The sequence below is a fragment of the Rana temporaria genome, chromosome 2, assembly GCF_905171775.1.
Source record: "Rana temporaria chromosome 2, aRanTem1.1, whole genome shotgun sequence".
Classification (NCBI taxonomy): domain Eukaryota; kingdom Metazoa; phylum Chordata; class Amphibia; order Anura; family Ranidae; genus Rana; species Rana temporaria.
The window spans coordinates 126,829,653-126,848,627 of NC_053490.1; the positions used below are offsets into that span (position 1 = coordinate 126,829,653).

The 18,975-nt window shown below is 42.8% G+C and overlaps 1 protein-coding gene across 1 annotated transcript in view; it reads right to left on the minus strand.

The window, feature by feature from the left end:
• LRP1 (LDL receptor related protein 1) overlaps positions 1–18,975 on the minus strand; it is a 447,299-nt gene that overhangs the window by 95,426 nt on the left and 332,898 nt on the right. Inside the window, exons 37-42 of the mRNA XM_040340947.1 lie at positions 14,206–14,335; positions 11,822–11,948; positions 10,364–10,515; positions 4,976–5,100; positions 1,640–2,011; positions 291–480 (exon numbers count right to left, since the gene is read on the minus strand). Of these exons, the coding sequence (XP_040196881.1) occupies positions 291–480; positions 1,640–2,011; positions 4,976–5,100; positions 10,364–10,515; positions 11,822–11,948; positions 14,206–14,335 (1,096 nt within the window). The remainder of the gene's footprint in view (positions 1–290; positions 481–1,639; positions 2,012–4,975; positions 5,101–10,363; positions 10,516–11,821; positions 11,949–14,205; positions 14,336–18,975) is intronic.

Sequence of the window (18,975 nt, forward strand, 5' to 3'; positions counted from 1 at the left end):
ATCATTAAGAACCCCACCCTAAGAAATGCTAAGCAGTCAAAAATGCAGACAACTGTTTATTATACACAAAGCTTCAGCAAACCAAATGCCTTTCAGTTATGGTTTACACATACTTTAGGTGGTGCATGCACTTCCTGCTGTACTTATGGTGAAAATATCAGCTGTGCTGTTTTTCAATATACAAGAAAGTATAGTAAAAAAAAATAACCTTTAAAATAAAAAGTTCAAGTAGCGGGAAAACAAATTAAATCAGCAAAGAGGAACACAAAAGGAGAGAAACCAATACCCACTTTTGACACTCATCCAAAACAAAGGCACGAGGATGGTCATCTCCAGACATGGTGACTACAGTCTCTCTTTCAAAGGCCCCAAAACGGTTTTGGTCAACAGTATGCCGAGTAATTGTTGATGTAGTGTAACTGGTCCAATACAGGGTGTCCCATGCTCGGTGATAGGCCAGGCCTTCTACTGATCCAACATCTGTGGTAATAAAAAGGACAATTTCCCTGTATGAAATCTTTTTGTTTTTTTTAAGCAATACACATCACCTCTTTTTTAATTACATATGGGCATAAACATTATTGTCCATAAAACACTTTTTATGGAATGAGTTATTATTTTGCCTTGATGGCAGTTCTTGGAAATAGCAAAACATACCCAGGCAATAGTAGTTTTATTTTTAGATTTATAAATCTACAAAATCGTGGATAGTTTTATGCCATTTTTATTATACATTTTTTTTTATTAGTAATGGCGTGATCTGCCATTTTTATCATGACTTCGACATTATGGCGGACACATCGGACACTTTTGACACTATTTTCCGACCATTGTCATTTATACAGAGATCGGTGCTATGAAAATGCACTGATCTCTGTATAAACGACACTGGCAGGGAAGGGGTTAAACACTATGGGGCGATGAAGGGATTAAGTGTGTCCTAGGGAGGGATTCTAACTGTGGGGGGGGCTACAAGTGACATGACAGTGATCACTGCTCCCGATGACAGGTACATTGCTTTGCCCAGCCGAGCCATTCTGCCGACAAGTGGTTAAGTTGGCCATACATTATAGAATTTTCTTACTCTGTTTCCTTTAGACTTACCTTCAACTATGTAGTGCAAGGGCCTGCTTGATTGTATACAAATTGAAAGTGTTTAGGTTTGACCTTATATTATATGGTTATGCTAAATCTAAAGGAACATTGTACAAAAAAATTATATAATGTATGGCAAGCCTAAGAAGCTTCCACTGACACCAGTCATCACTCGCGTTATCACGCCCATGGATGACACCATCTTCAGGGCTTCTAGCTCTATGAACAGCAACATAAAAGTAAAAAAAAAAAAAAAAATTCCCTCTGGAAACTCATTCTGTACATTTATTTGAATTCCCGGGGTTCAACTTTAACAGTAGCAAAATAAGCACTTCGCATATGGCATTGGCATATTTAGGCTACCCTTGTGCCCTACAAAGCCAGTTGCTGCAGATTTAGGCAACACCTGTGCAGTTTTAGAAATGTAACTGCAATTTACCTTTTAAATTGTACTGAATAGTTTTATTTTACAGCAATAGCAGAAAACAAAAAAAGTTACACAGTACCCAACCCTAAACTGTATTTAGCAGAACAAAAATCTTACTCTCCACCACCGTCTTGCGACCAGTCCCATCGTTGTTGATCTGCTGGATGTTACCAAAGTGGATGTCACTATAGAAGATGCGTGGTCCCCCTTTGTCACTTTCCTGGTAATCAAATGCCAAAGCGATTACGTTCTTCATATGATCGTGATCTTCAAACGGTTTCACAGGGGCATTGAGGCTACTTTCATCCGATAAATGAATGCTTTTTAGGATTGTTCGTTCTGAATACAAAAGGTAACCATCGTACTCCCTGCAGCTAAGGCCATTTTCTGCCAGCATGCCATGGGCACAAGCGCATGTACGTTGACCTCCACCTCGGTACAGGCACAGCTGTTGACAACCACCATTATTTTCAGCACAGACATTGGTTCCTGTGAAATAGAAAACAAGCTCAGCACTACAAATCTCTATTTGCTGAACACCTTTTATTCTCAAAACTTACAGAAATCTCTAATGTCATCTAGAAGCAAACAAACATTTATAGTGGTAAACAATTTCAAATATTGTTTAAGATGTTATAGTTTTAAAGCAGTATTAAACCCAAAAGCAAACATTATATTGCAGCTTACCAATTTTTACATGTGATGGCTATATTAGTTTCCTATTTAGAGTTTCTTTCATCAGTTCTCATTTTGGTGATCCAGCCACTAAGTCCGGCCATAGCAGGAACTGGCCGAGATTCGAACTGTGTGTGGGCAGGCTGAATGTACCAAGTTGATCGATCGATCAGCTTGGGTACAACCAGCCTGCCGGATTTACTTACCATTAATGCTAGCGGCTGCTATAGCCGGTAGCAATAATCGCTGTCTTCTCCCAGCAAGGACTGCTAACCCCGCCTGCCCCCACTGGGAGAAGACAATTGCTCACAGGAGGGAGTCCCCCAGTCAGCGCTGTCTGTGCTAATGGGAAAACTTTGAGGGTGCTGGTAAAACTATGAAGAACCTTATCTGCATATGTGCTCATGGATGGCCATATTAAGTGATTGTAAAGGTAATACATTTTTCTTAAAAATAAATATGTTATACTTACCTGCAATTCCACAGCGCTGGATTCAGGTAAGTATTTAGGTATTTGGGGGTGGGCAATGAATGCATTAAGGTAAAAAAATCTTACGACTTTAGAACCACATGAAAATATTGAAGCACATGGGCCAGTATGACAGCCAGGCAACTAGCATGCTCAAGTTATTAAGCAGTTACGCTAGACATATCATTTCAGCTGTCTTTTAAAAAGCCCAAAGATGTACAGTATATATCCTACACAGGGCCTTATTTAACTCTGATAAATAATGCGCTATCCATTCAGGTAAAAAAATATATATTTTCAGCTTCCCCAGCCCCCTCTTCAAATACTTACCTGAGCCTGATCTTGATCTGGCGCTGGCGCTGCTCTCTCTCTCTCTCTCTCTCTCTCTCTCTCTCTCTCTCTCTCTCTCTCTCTCTCTCTCTCTCTCTCTCTCTCTCTCTCTCTCTCTCTCTCTCGCGCGCGCGCGCGCGTGCTCGCTCTCTCTCCTTCTCTGTGCTCTCTCTCCCCTCACTGGACTCAGTGAGAGCAGGGGGAGCCATTTGCTTCTAATGCAGTCTACCAAATCTAGTGATGATGGAGCAGGTGGTGCGGCCAAGCCATCCGGTGTGTGTTTATAGGAAGCAATTTCCTATGGTGGCACACTTTACAATCACTTTAACTTCTGCCCTTTCTGAAACTACTATAGGCCAGTAATGTCCTTGCATGGAAATAAAACTACATCTGGTTGGCAACTAATCCAAGCTTCTATTTACCCAAGTTGTAATGTTTTAACTGCTCTTTAATCACACCGGTTATATTCAATCTGTCTATACATATACATACAATGTATTATCAATATCTGTGTAATCCATTGTCTACTCCTGGTTCCAACTAGATAACCACACATTGGAATACCATGTGGTTGATTTACTAAAACTGGAGAGTTCAAAATTTAGTGCGGCTCTGAATAGAAACCAATAAACTTCCATTTTTTGTTTTGTCAAAGTTTTATTGAACAAGCGGAAGTTAGACGCTGACTGAGTGCTCAGGGAGATAACTGGCAGAGCTGCAAAGGAGAGCGGCTCCTGAAAGGAGAGTGCTTGAGATCAATACAGTTGGGATTTTTGCAAATCCTGACCTGGAGTGAAGAACAGATGCACAGCTCCTGGGATGTGCAGCTAGCAGATGCCAACAGAAAGAAATTGTCTGCCGTTCTTGCAGTTCCCCACAGACATCTGTCAGCATACCTCTCTGAGCCTGTCGGTTCCTTCTGTGAGGAAGCTGACAGGCTTAGGGGCCACAATTTGCCCAGCTCTGCTCTAAACATTGGCTTTCTGATATGGAAAATTAAAGCGGACCTTCAGTCATTTTTTTAAACTTCCCATCTATTAAATCCTCTGGCCTTGTTGTTTTAACTTTGGATAGTAAAACATTTTTTTTTTCTGCCAGTAAATACCTTATACAGCCCACTTCCTGTTTCTTGTCTGGTAAAAAGCCTAGACTTATGACATCATGCACAGCTCTCTCTCTCATGAGATTTTGACAGGAAGGGAAGGGAGACGAGTCTTAAGAGGGCCAATGAGAGCTGCAGGGCTGCAGAGCTGGGGGAGTGTCTATGTGTGTGTCTGTGTAAACCTAGGAAGGGAACAGGCAGCAGCTTCAGCTGCCCACAGTTAAAATGGTTGCAGCCAGACTCTGTGGAGCGAGATTTCTGCAACATATTTGGAAAGTACAGAATCACAGTATATATAAAATAATATGCAAAGTGGTTGGAGGGAAGCTTTAGCATGGCAAAGATGTTTTTATTACAAATTATGTGAGCAGACTGCAGTTCCTCTTTAATCATGCGGTCGAGATGAAGCCCGGCCCAACCCTTCCCTTGCCCTTATATAATTTAGTAAAATTCAACCATCACATGCATTAACCAAAACTAAGAGGAAAGTATAGAGGGACATTTCAGAGAAGAGCTGCAACTGCACACAGACACCTGCCTGCTATAAAATATGAGTAACCACTTAACATTGTTCATACAATTACAGGTGCATTTAAATAGGTAGACAGGAAGATCTTTTTATTTATCCTATTCTATTTTTGTACCAGTGGTTAATATTTTTGCTGTTGTATGACAACATGAAATCTTAAAATAAAATGAAAATTCTAGACACAATAAAAAAAAAAAGTATATCTAAAAATATAAAAAATGCCACATAGCTAACAGTTGTTTCACGTGTAAAATAGGGGGTACTGTTGATTTATAACCTTATTAATTATTTGCACTTGGAAGGAGGTTTTATGTACTGGTCAGTTGCGATATTGTGCACCATATTTACCCTTCTGTCTGTCTTTGTTGAACACCTTGATGTCTTTGAGTTGTACTCCAATGCCTGTTCTCAGGGAGACAGAATCTGTGGCATTGTCCTTTTGCCCTCGCTTAATGGAGCCGTTAGCATGAGTCCTGCAAGGTAGCCAGAAATTAATGCACACTAAAAAATATAAAAATAACAAAGTTGAAAAAATAATTATATATATTTAGCTATTCAAAAAAAAATCTTCACTCTTGTGTGGGCTATGAACCAACGCTGTATCCTGGCCTAGGCCAACAAGGCCCAGGCCTTGGTCAGCACTTTGCAGGGGGGCAGCACAGAAAGAGTCCCCACTGGCTTGCGCTACACTGTTAGTGTAACGCAAGCTGCTTATAATTTTGACTGTCCTATCATCCTGGACCACAGACCTTCCTCACTGTGCTATATATTTTTGCTGCACCATTGGAATGGTTATATCTTCTTAGTCCTCTCCAAAAAATTATCAGAAATGTGTGCTTAAAGTAGAACTATAGGCAACACTTTTTATTTTCATTTTGGATAGAGTAAGGGAGGGTTATAGTCCCTGTCAGTTTGTTTTTTACCATCCCTGTCCCATTGCAGAGATCTCCCTTCACTTCCTGCCCCATAGCCAAACAGGAAGTGAGAGGAAATCTATGCAAATTAAGGCAATCCATTGCAGCTTTTTTTTAACAACCTCTCTGTCACTTTTTAAACAGCCTTTTTTTTCTTTCCTTCCTTTAGCCTACTAATTAAGGGGAGTGGTTAATTCGTCATAGGTGCTTGAGGCATATATACCTTTCTGTAGAACAAATTTTGAGCCTGCTCATCACCTTTTTGCTTGCTGGAACTTAGACCAAGTTGAACTGGACTAAGTGGCAAGTTAAAAACCAGAGTGCAAAACAGGAGATTATAACAGTGGTCAAAGTATCTGTTTAGTGTGAGTACCCGAGTGTTGTCCAAGTAGCGTGTGTGGGATTGTTAGCTGAGTATTGTGTGTACCTGTGTATTGCGAGTGAACGTAGGCTGCGAGTGCACATGGTCTGTGGGTGCACGTGGGCGGCGAGTGCACGTGTAGTGTCTTGTTGAGTACCTGTGTATTGTATTAGTGTCAGGAAGCTAGTCGTTAGGTAATTTGAACTGGGTATAATCCCCAATCCTCATTAAATTAGTTGGTACAATGCACAGCGGGTGTGGAGATGCGACTCGGTGTACATCTTGCGGCATGTATGCACTCCTTGATCATCTGGATAGATGGTGAATACTGCTGTGTAAAATGTAAGTACATTGTTTCCCTGTAAGCCCAGGTTCTGAATCTAGGGAAGCAACTGTCAGCTCTGAGAAGACCCTCCATACTAAAGGAGAGCCGGAAACATACCCGGCAGGTGTTGGCAGGGGCCAGCAAAGAGGAGGGTGGAGACAAAGAGGTGCAGGCACTAGAAACGAGTAGATGGGCGAGTGCCAGGAAGGATAATGGGGCAAGTGCCAGGGAGGCAGATCTTGGGCTGGAGCATCCCAATAAGTACGCACTGCTGGAGCGAGCAGAGGGACTCTCTTAGCTGCCAGGGGAAAAACTCTTCCAGTAAGAGTTGGGGGGGGGGGGAGTATAGGAGTGAAGGAAAAGGATAGGCAGATTCTGGTGGTAGGGAACTCCATTCTTAGAAGCACAGAAAAGACAATCTGTCACAAAGAAATGAAGTGCCGAACTGTATGCTGTCTACCGGATGCATGGGTTCGGGACATCATGGATCTGGTGTACAAATTACTAGGAGCGGCTGGGGAAGACCCGGCTGTCATGGTGCATGTTAGCACTAATGACAAAGTCAGAGGTAGATTGCGTGTCCTAAAGAACGATTTCAGGGACTTAGGAGCTAAAATTTAGGAAAAGGACCTCCATTGTAGTATTCTCATGAATACTACCGGTTAAGGATGAGCTCCGGCGTGTTCGCATAGAACACCTGCAGAGCCCGCCAGGAAGTGAGCACGGCACTGTGCTAATCACAGTCAGGGAGACATTGTCCCGATGCTCGGCTGCAAGGATCGTGAAATGTCTCCCTGGCTGTTATTAGCGCAGCGCCGTGCACACTTCCTGGCGGGCTCTGCACGTGTTCTATGCGAACATTGAGCCACACCAGAAAGGGAGATTAGTTAAGTAAATAAGTGGCTGAGGAGCTGGTGTAGTAAGGAGGGGTTTGGGTTCCTGAAGAACTGGGCTGAATTCTCAGTTGGTAACCAGTTCTATAGAAGGGACAGACTGCACCCAAATGAGGAGGGTGCAGATCTGCTGGGAGTAAAGATGGCCGAAAAGTTAGGGGGGCTTTTAAACTAGGCGACGGGGGGAGGGTCCAGAAGGTAGAAATAGTCAGCGCACAACATATTCCAGAGGGTAGTATTGGGGGCATTAGTGGTAGGTTAACTAAAGCACATAAACCCAAGGTAAGTATAGTAACAAGTCCTATTTGAAACCTCAGAACAACCAATAATAAGACAGTATGTGACCAGTCTAAACTATGTGGCATGTTCACCAATGCCAGGAGTCTAGCGGACAATATGGGAGAACTAGAGATACTGTTGAACGAGGAGGATTTATATTTTGTGGTCAGTTCCTAAATGTCTTGCAGGACAATTTCATGGGTCAGATGGTAGACGTACCAACTAGTAACAAGGCGTTACTAGAGCTACTGATTACCAACAATACAAACCTGATCACGAATGTAGAAATATGGGGCAATTTAGGAAACAGCAATTGGCTTCAGTATAAAATCACACAACTAGGAAACACAAGGGGAACACAAAGACACTGAATTTCAAAAGAGCCAACTTTCCTACACCTTGCTAGAATATATAAATTGGGATAAAATCTTAGAAACAAACAAAGAACGTGGAGGGGAGATGGGTTTGCTTTAATAGCATATTTAATAAGGGCATTATCCAATGCATCCCATTGGGAAATAAATTTAAAAGCGCAAACAAAAGTCCTGGATGGCTTAAAATGCATATAAAAACAAAGGAGAATGCCTTCAAAAAATACAAGGCTGAGGGAACAGCATTCAGACTTTACAAAAAATGCAACAGGATATGTAAGGGTGCAATTAGGGTAGCTAAGATGGAACACGAAAGACAGATAGCGGTGGAGAGCAAAAAAAGATTGAGGAAGCACATCTGGTTACAAAGGATGGGGAGATGGCAAAGGTATTGAATTTATTCTCCTCCTCAGTCATCACAAGGGAATCGGGGGGCTTCAGTAACCAAAACGGCAGTGTTTGTCCTAATGACACATCACATGATGCACCCTTGTGGCTAACAGAGGACAGAATTAGAAATAGACTTGGAAAACTTAACATTAATAAATCTCCGGGACCAGATGGCTTGCAACCAAGGGCATTTAGGGAACTCAGTCAAGTAATTGCCAGACCATTGTTCCTAATTTTTACTGACAATCTACTGACTGGAATGATACCAGCTGATTGGCTTTTCTCCAATGTAGCACCAATATTTAAAAAAGGGCCAAAATACATCCCTGGGAATTACAGACCAGTTTGCCCAACATCAATAGTATGCAAGCTCTGGAAGGGTATGATAAGGGACTGTATACAAGATTTTAGTAATGAAAACTGTATTATTAGCATTACTCAGCATGGATTCATGAAGAATCGTTATTGCCAAACCAATCTATTAACCCTCTTTGAGGAGGTGAGCTGCAATCTAGATAAAGGAAGGCCCGTAGACGTGGTGTATCTGAATTTTGCAAAAGAATTTGACACAGTTCCCCATAAACGTTTATTGTATAAAGTAAGGTCTGTTGGCATGGACCATAGGGTGAGTACATGGTTTGAAAACTGGCTACAAGGGCGAGTTCAGAGGGTGATGATAAATGGGGAGCACTCGGAATAGTCAGGGGTGGGTAGTGGGGTCCCCCAGGGTTCTGTGCTGGGACCAATCTGTTTAATTTGTTCATAAATGACCTGGAGGAAGGGGTAAACAGCTCAATCTTTGTATTTGTGGATGACGCTAAGCTAAGCAGGGCAATAACTTCTCCGCAGGATGTGGAAACCTTGCAAGAAGATCTGAACAAATGAATGGGGTGGGCAAAGAAATGGCAAATAAGGTTTAATGTAGAAACATGTATAATGCATTTGGGTGGCAAAAATATGAATGCAATCTACTCACTAGGGGGTGAACCTCTGGGGAATCTAGGATGGAAAATGTCCTAGGGGTCCTAGTAGATGTTAGGCTTAGCAATACCAAGCTGCTGCTAACAAAAGCAAACAGAATATTGGCATGCATTAAAAAGGGGGATTAACTCCAGCGATAAAGCAATAATTCTCCCACTTTACACGACTTTGGTCCGGCCTCACCTGGAATATGCTGTCCAGTTCTAGGCACCAGTCCTCAGGAAGGATATCCTGGAAATGGAGCGAGTACAAAGAAGGGCAACAAAGCTAATAAAGGAACTGGAGGACATTAGTTATGAAGAAAGGTTGCGAGCAATGAACTTATTCTCTCTGGAGAAGAGACGCTTGAGAGGGGATATGATTTAAATTTACAAATACCGTACTGTTGACCCCACAATAGGGATAAAACCTTTTTGCGGAAGGGAGTTTAATAAGACACGTGGCCACTCACTAAAATTAGAAGAAAAAAAAGTTTTAACCTTAAACTGCATAGAGGGTTCTTTACTGTAAGAGCGGCAAAGCTGTGGACTTCCCTTCCACAGGCGGTAGTTTCAGCAGGGAGAATCGATCATTTCAAAAAATTATTAGATAAGCACCTGAACGACCGCAACATACAGGGATATACAATGTAATACTGACATAAAATTAAACACACATAGATTGGACTTGATAGACTTGTGTCTTTTTTTTTAACCTTGCCTACTATGTAACATTTACCTTTAGGACTGCTATGTGATTAAACAACCTTCATTGTACCTGTCGTGGTAGGTCTTAAAGTATCTGACTAAAATGAAACTCCAAATGCAGGGAACACATGTAATTTGAATGTCATAAAAGCAGGAAATGGGATTGCCCATGTATTCCCAAGATTTGACATGGCTGTCAGCTAGAAAAATCAGCTATAGACAAAAGCTATCCTTAAACTGAAATGAAAAGGCAACTCTTCCAAAATAGCCTGTGTATAAATCACATTTTAGATAACGAGCCTTTTCTTTTAAAAGGGTTAATAACCTGAAATGCTTGTTTTTCCCTAATGCTGTATAATATAACCTGTATTTGCTCTGAAGTTAAATGCAAACTGCTGCTCCAAAGTATGTGCTATTATGGGCTTAGGAGAGGCTTAGGTAATCCTTTGTTGTGCTACTACTCAATAATGAAGATTATGTATATAAACTGCACAAAACAAAAGGGAAAAACAACTTGACAGTGTCAAAGTCCTCACCTGTCACTCCAATATATGTAATCTTCAAAGACCGATACAGAGAACATGTCCATGTTGTTGTTGGATAGCACTACCTCCCTGTTCTTTCCCGTCTCCAGGTCAATCCTCTCAATTTTATCAGTGCGAGCATCGCACCAGTACAGCTTTCCATCCTGTAGAAGAGGAGTGACTGGATAAATACTGATCTCACAAGTAGCATGTAAACCCACAAACATTCAAAGATTTACAATTTCTAAAGCAGTAAATGTAAAACTTTTTCTTTAGTCTGTATGGATATTAATGTGTCAGTTTTAACTGTCTGTGCCCCCCCCCCCCCCCATTAGGGAGATTCACCCCATCCATTTGTCCTGTTTACCATTATCATTGAAAATAAAAGTTAAAAAAAAATCCCACATTTTGGATTGTCCCCAGAAAAGTAATTAGGGAGAATTTTCCAATAGGGACACTAGTTCTGGTGGCCTGGGGGTCCCCAAGGGATTACCTTAATTTGCGGGGTATTCCTCTCACTTCCTGTTTTGGCTCTGGGACAGGAAGTGAAATCTCCCCAGTGGAGCACAGATGTCAACAAATAAACCAACAAGGGTCATAACCCTCCTTTGCTCCATCCAAAATGATTTTTTTTTGTTTGCCTAAAGCTCTACATTAAAACAAGCACTCACTGACCTCTCTAGCTGCATGCACTGTTGGTGTTTTACTAAAGGGGTAAAGCATGTTTACTTTAGAATTTTAATTTAGCTGAGTTAATGATGAGGTAAAGCTTTGCTGACTTTTCTCATTTCTATGCAAGCCAAAATCTTTTTTTTTTTTTTTTACTTGCACAAGTTGTGTATTCTTTGCATGGTAAAGATTTACGGTAAGTGAAAAATCCCCTGCAAAGAGAAACCTGGCTTTGCAAAGTGAACATGTTCTACCCGTTTAGTTTAAATCAACCACACTGTGTGGCAAGTTCTGAGCTGAAGGCTCTCCCCTGCCAGAATTAACTTTGCCTTCCAATCTCTAATGTAAAAACAGAACAAATCATCTAGGAGGGGAGAGGGCAGAGTGCTGGGATCCAACTTAAATTACTTCACTGCTATTGCAGTGAACTCTGAGGAATTATTGCTCTACAGTACCTATAGCGAAAGAGGTAGTGATGGCATTTTTAAAGCTTATTTACTGCTTGGTAAGATTACATTAATTTAATGTCCATAGACTGAACACTGTTGCACTTTAAAGAGACCTTTTAATATATATATATATATAAAAAAAAAAATTGGAAAAGAAAGGGAAATTTAAAATGTTGAGTATTCTTCTGCCCTAGTTTAGGATATCAGCTGAGCCAAAAAGAAAAAGGGGAGTTGCACTTTAAGGCAAGATAAATATGTATCCACTAATGTAACCAACATAATGAAGTCTGTTTTTCCCATTTTAGCATCTACCTTTACCTCTTTATCAGATAAACTGTGATGGATTACATACCTCATAATCTATGGAGATTCCATTAGGCCAGCTGATACTGACATCTACCAGGATGAGCCTCCCACTGCCATCAAGATAGGACCTCTCAATTCGAGGGAATTGACCCCATTCTGTCCAGAACAGATAACTGCAAGCAGCAGATAAAAAACATATAAGAGCAGGTAGAAAAAGCAGACAGAACTCCCGTTGTGCAAACCGACCACAAGGCCAGGATTTCATTATCCTGTTCAATTTTATATCATGCTTTTTCCATCTACAGTGAGTAAATAAATGCACATATCTTCGTTCACTTTTCAGAGTTTTCCATTTATGCAAAGAGAAATACTAACATTAGATGGACTTTCTGAATGATTGGAATAGTCTCTGTAATTTCACATGGGAAAGACCATTCCATTGAATCAGATCAGTGCATTGCTGGGGGGACAACACCATCCCAAGGGTGACGGAAGCCCTGGTTTCATTTGGCATTTTTTTCTTCCAGTCTTCCTCCTACTTCGCTGCTGAGCCTGTCACTATCTCCACCTGGGTGGAGCGACTGCACACTGTTCTCTCCAGCTGCCGCCCGAGCGTACCATTTATCTGAGCCGCCTGCTCCGCCCTGGCCCTGAGCTGGTACAGTAACAGGCGGGGGGGTGTCGACATGCGATGAAGTGTGTCCGCCCGAGGTGAGGTGTGATAGGTGGGGGGTGGGGGGGGGTTTCCATGGCGTCTTTACCCAGTCCCAGTTACACCTGAGCCGCTCAGAGCTGGTGTAATAAAAGGGAGGAGTGTATGTGTCTGGTGCCCTAAGTCGGTCTGATAAAGAATGGGGTTGGTTTTTGGTGCTACACACAGATTTTATATATATATATATATATATATATATATATATATATATACACACACACACACACACATTTCTACTAGATAGATAGATGGATAGAAGCTGTGTGCAACAGCAAAAACCAACCCCCCTTATCAGACCAGCTTAGGGTGCCCCAATACATACACCTCTCCCTTTTATTACACCAGCTCTGAGTGGACTCAGGTGTAACAGACACCATGGCAACCCCCCCCCCCCCACCTATCACACCTTACCTCAGGGCGGCGGCTCCAGCGGACATCCCTCATCGCATGCCGACACCCCCCCCCCCTGCCTGTGTTAGCAGTTCAGTCCCAAAAACCAAATCAAATCATCAATACCAATGGTGCCATTATCTGCTGTCCTCAGGGACAGATCCAATCCAGAGATCGCCATACAGTGGGATCTCTGGATCGGATCTGTCCCTGAGGACAGCATATTATGCAAAGTATGGGCAGGACTGCAATGACGTCACTTCCGCGTATGGGTGCGAGAGCCCTTGGTTACGGTACGGTGCTCTGAAGGTCCAGCACAGTATGCCAGACCTTCAGAGCATATGCGTCAGTAACCTCAGCGGCTGCATCTAGTGTGAATATCTCTTAAACTGTGCCTGTTTAGGAGATATTCATTTTACCTACAGATAAACCTTAATTTGCTAGTTGCTTGATTGTTGTTAATGACACTACTATTGGCAATATATGCAGTGTTCTATGCGGAAAATAATTATTGGGAAGGGGGGGGGGGGGGGAAACCATGTTTTACCGCTCCAGGTGACACCAACCCTAGTGACGCCACTGAATCAGATTGCCTGACTATTCATGTCAACATCCAAACAAGAGGGAGATTAGCAAATTAAGCCCATTGCCACTGGTATGCTAGAGGAAACTCGTTTAGCTAAACATATGTAGCGGGGACATCTATAAATTGGTATTTGGCACCATCTAGAGGTTAAAATGTGAAATGGACTTTATTCATTTTGATTTTCAAGAGCACAGTGAGGTATTATGCAAATAGCCTACCCGTGAACACTCGGGGCTGAAGTGCATGCTGGGAAGGAGATAAAAGCCCTATGATGGCCATCTTAGGTCTCTTCTTGTTCCTAGGATGCATGGCCTGCAGCAGAGTTACTTTTTGCTTTAACATAATCTGTTGCGAGGCTTGTTAATTCTCCAAGCAGTTGTAACAGTGTATGCCCGGGTGACAACACAGGTAAAGTGAATATAATCTGTGTCTATTTACCTGTCTTTTATTATTGAGCTTCATATCAGCACTGCACCACAGCTGTGTCAAGGGGAGTGAGACCAAATTATTGGGGGGTGTTAAAGCAAAGTACAGGCCCAATCAATTACCAGCGGCTCCTTTGGGGGTAGTACTACACATAAATTACACAAAATGCAAGTTTCCTCAAAATTGATTGGTTATAGATTTTTGCACCCACCAACAGACAAGTGGATATAATCACCTGACCTGCCAAAATCTTTACAAGAAAGCATCATCTTAGGTCTAGGAGTACATTATGAAAATATTTAGTGATGATTATTACCCTCTCTCAGGGTGAACAGTGATGGCTCGCGGCTTGTCCAGTCCCTTGGAGATCACAACATAGCGGAAGGAGCCATTCAGACGAGCCACCTCAATGACATCAAAGCCCTGATCAGTCCAATAGATATTACCTGTGAAGGGAACAACAGCAACATGCAGATGAAAAACAAAAACAGCAGTTAAGAAAAAAAAAAAAACACAAACCCACCAATGTATTTGAAATCAAACCTTTGGTGCTACCAGCGTTTATATTTATCCAGGCTCGCCACAAAGTAAAATATAAAGTTGAAGGCTCTAAACAAAATTTGAACATTTCGAACAGCAAAACTTATACAGAAAACAAAATAGGGCATTCAATTCTGTAATTTATAGGGTGGCACAAAAAAAACAGGCATATCAACACTACAGAATCCATGCACCCTCAAACATCCTGCCTGCTATGTGTAATGCCAGTGAACAAGTCCTCACTAGCAAGACCCATGGGTATGTCTTCCTGCTACTTCCTACGACTTCAGGTAAATAGAAAATTGGAATGGAAAAATGATTTAGCGCCATCTAGAATAAAAAAATGTGTAATAAATATCTATTGAGTGTGCATGCACCGGAGCTCCAAGATGGGCATGTAAACCAGGACCTCCGCTTCACCCTGGACCTTCGGCCCGCACAGCAGCCCCCACAGCCAGCATCAACCCCCACTGACGATCCCACCGGGCTCCGGAGACCCTCGCGCACACCAGCGCACCAGACGCAATCTCCGCCCGCAATTTACATTGTTAAAGGGGGACGGGTGTACCAAGATGGCCGCCGTCTCCTCAGCACAGCGGCTACACACAGGACACGCAGAGGAGCCCTTTGAACAGAGGCAAGTGATAGCCCCAGCTATCCTCACCTACTCACAGGTCACCCAGGGGTCTGTACAGCCTGCCCAAGCCCCCTCTCCGGCCTCCACGGAGTCCCTAATCAGCCGCACTTCTTTAGACCAGTTAGATGCTGCTAGATTGGAACTGAACTTGGCCCTTATGGTGAAAGGGGAGAAACACATCCGTTGGAGCGGGGCCAAATTCTATATGCAGAGAGATGACATGGGCTCCATTCTAGCCTCTAAACTTTCCCCCATATATCGAGTTCTCTCCTCTCCCCAGATTAGAATAGCAGGACAGCCACCCGCAACAATATTCTTAAAGCATTCCAGGACTTTTACTCTTGGCTCTACATCCCCCCCCCCCCTACTGACCGGGGGCCCGGAAACCCTTTCTTTTCTGAGGGACCTTCCTATACCTTCCCTATCCACTGAACATGGAGAATCACTAGAAGCCCCCTTCGACAGAAGAGATAATAGAGGTCAAAAAAGGCCTCAAAAAGGGATCAGCTCCGGGGCCTGATGGCCTTTCGGTCCCTTACTATAAGGCATTTGCCGACACCCTTGCCCCCTATATGGCGTGTTTTTTTTAATTCAAAGACTCAGGGTTCCCCTTTAGACTCCCACCTCAATACAGCCTACATAACCGTGATACCCAACCAAGACAAAAACCCAGGGGAGGTGGGAAACTATAGACCCATCTTCCTAATAAACAATGATCTTAAAATCCTGACAAAGATTCTTGCCAATCACCTAGCACCCTTCATCAGCCAGTACATCCACAAGGACCAAGTGGGGTTCATCCCGGGTAAACAGGGCCCTGATCAAGCCAGGAGGGTGATAGACATCATCTCCCTACTACAATCTGGCTGGGACCAGGGACCCAAACAGGAAGGTATGTTGCTCTCCCTGGACTTGCACAAAGCTTTCGACTCGGTAACCTGGCCTTACATCTTCGCCCTCATGGAGCGCTGGGGTTTTGGCCGGCGCTTCTTGGGGGTGATCCAAGCCCTATACTCTTCCCCAAAAGCCATGATACGCATGCAGGGACTCCACTCAAAACTCTTTAATATAGCTAGGGGAACCAGACAGGGCTGCCCGTTATCCCCATTAATTTTTGCTATTGCTATTGAATCTTGGCAATTGCAATACGCTTCAATCCAAACATCCAAGGAGTGTCCTGCGGCCCACAGACTCATAAATGCGGTTTGTTCGCTGATGACTTACTCTTGTTTATTACCTCCCCGATTTCAACTCTCCCTAATCTCTGCAAACTCCTAAATGACTTTTACATCATCTCAGGCTTACATGTGAACTACTCCAAATCTCAAGCACTGAATGTATCCCTCAAACCGGACATAGTCACAACATTTCAAAATTCCTTCAAATTTGAATTGAGTACCTCCTCTATTAGGTACTTGGGAATCACTCTCACAGCCAAAATCGAGAACTTGTACTCTACTAACTTCCCTCCTATGTACCGGAAGCTAGCATCTGACCTAACCAGCTGGGATGGGGGGGTTTGTCCTGGTTCGGAAAGGATACATTCGGTCAAAATGACTCTCCTTCCCCAACTGTTATACTTGTTCAGATCCATCCCAATCAACATTAGAAAAGACTACCTAAAATCCTTTCAAAGTAAGGTTACAAAATTTATCTGGGGGGGGGGGATCGGGCCACAGGCTTCCCCAAAAAAACCTTTTCCACACTAGGTCTCATGGTGGGCTAGGATTTCCTTGCCTTTTATGGTACTTCCAAGCACCAAGAATTGCTCAGTTATCCACTGTCTATTCCAAACTGGAAAAACCAGCTCCGCATAGACAGGCTGTCCCAAACCATACTATAGACTTTCTCCTCTGAGCCCCCTCCAAGGTGCGTCCCCCAATTCTATCGCCCATCCTTTCACAAACCATGGCCCTGTGGGACACAATGAGACGGTTACCCTCCTTGACCTCAGAATGTAGACCCCTCACTCATACATTCCACAACCTGGACTTTCTGCCAGGTCTAGCCATCAAGTCCTTCCAGTGGTGGTTGGACAAGGGGTTGTATCGCATCGGACACTATTTCACCCCCCCTCGGGCCCGGTTTCCCAAACTTTCTGAGTTCGAAAATTAGAAATGCCGGCCTCGGAGCGCTACAGATTTCAGCAGATACAGCACTTCCTTCACAAGATATGGAAAGGGAAACCCATTCCTCCCAGATTTACTCTGTATGAATTGTGGTGTGGACAGGCGGTGGATCAGAGAGGTGGAGTCTCTGTGGTTTACCAGTCGCTTTTCCTCCCTCTAAATTGTCCTATATGTTGGCCTGGGAACAGGACCTTCAAATTGATTGGGACCTGGAGAGATGGCAGTCATCTTTTTCTAGGTCTTTCAGGGGGTCAGACACATCTCCTTAGTTGAATTCAGCGTCAAAGTAATGTCCAGATGGTACCTTAACCCCTCAAAATTGGCCTCCTTTTTCCCAACGACTAATCCACTTTGCTTTAGAGGCTGCCAACTGATAGGCTCCATGGTCCATACATGGTGGGAGTGCCCTAGACTTAGATCGTTTTGGAGCAGGATTTTTACCCTGATCCAAACCGTGATTACCCATCAATTAACCAGAACTCCTGAAATAGCCCTTCTGAACTCCAACATTCCTTCAATACTTAAGACCAGTCGCAGATTAATACACTTTATGTTACTAGGGGCCAAAATGACCATAGCCAAAGCTTGGAAACGGCCTAAGGTTTCCCTCTTAGAAGCCAAACGAAAGATCTCATGGATCATGTCTCAGGAGAAACTTGCCAGCATATTATCTGACACGGTCCTGAAGTTCGAGCCTGTCTGGGAACCTTGGTCCCTGCATGTAGGCATCCCCCTGCATCCTGGACTCCAAGCCCTTCCAGGCAGGGCTGACAACGGACCCTTGGTTCCTCCCCAGTAGATTGGCTCCCTTTCTCCTCTCCTTTCTCTCTCTGTGACTTCTCCTTTCTTTCTTCACTTTTCTCCTCTCCCTTAATGCTTTCCGTCTTTTCTTCTTAAAAGTTCCCGAATTTAGATTCGGATTGATGGTATGTCACAATATTTCTGCCCTGGAGCAGACTGGCAAGGGTTTGGCACTATGTCCCCGCCCACTGGGCGATTACCTGACTCTTGGACCGAGGGGGGACTCCCCCAGGCACAGTGTGATCCCATAGGGGGTCCTTCCCCTTTGATCTGGATGCCAATTTCTGGTTGTGAGACGTAGTCCCATAAATGCTAGTGCCAGACACTGACTATATATTAAAAGCCATAATAGTTTCGACTGTCTGTTTCTTAACTGTGCCTTCACTCCGAATGCCGAAAGTCTGTACATTTTATTTTGTTCTTGTACAAATCTAATAAAAATCTTTGAAAGAAAAAAAATCAATTTACACCCTTTTTACATTCTTATTTAAATAGACAAATCACACAAATACAGTATATATATATATATATATATATATATATATATATATATATATATATATATATATATATATATAGTAAAAAATAAGGTACAATTGGAAAAGAAAAAAAAAACCATCAGCATCCTGTCCACTACTTTTGTCTTATTTCTTGATGGTTTCACATATAATATTTTTTCATATTATGTTTATGATGATACAATATAGTGGTCATAAGTGTGAAGGCTGTGGAGTTTTTCATCTGCCAGTTTTTAGACATCACCGTGCCTTGATTTGGTTTTAGATCACAATGGGCACTGTAGGATGTGCAAGTCTGTTTTGCATTCTTTTTTTTTTAAATATACTATTGTGATTGTAGTCTTACGGCAGCAACCATGGTAACCCATTTGGAGATTGGTTTTGATCCATGCTTCATCTGGATATTTTGACTTTATGTACTTACCCCTTCTATTATGGCTGTGGATTGGGGCATTTATAGT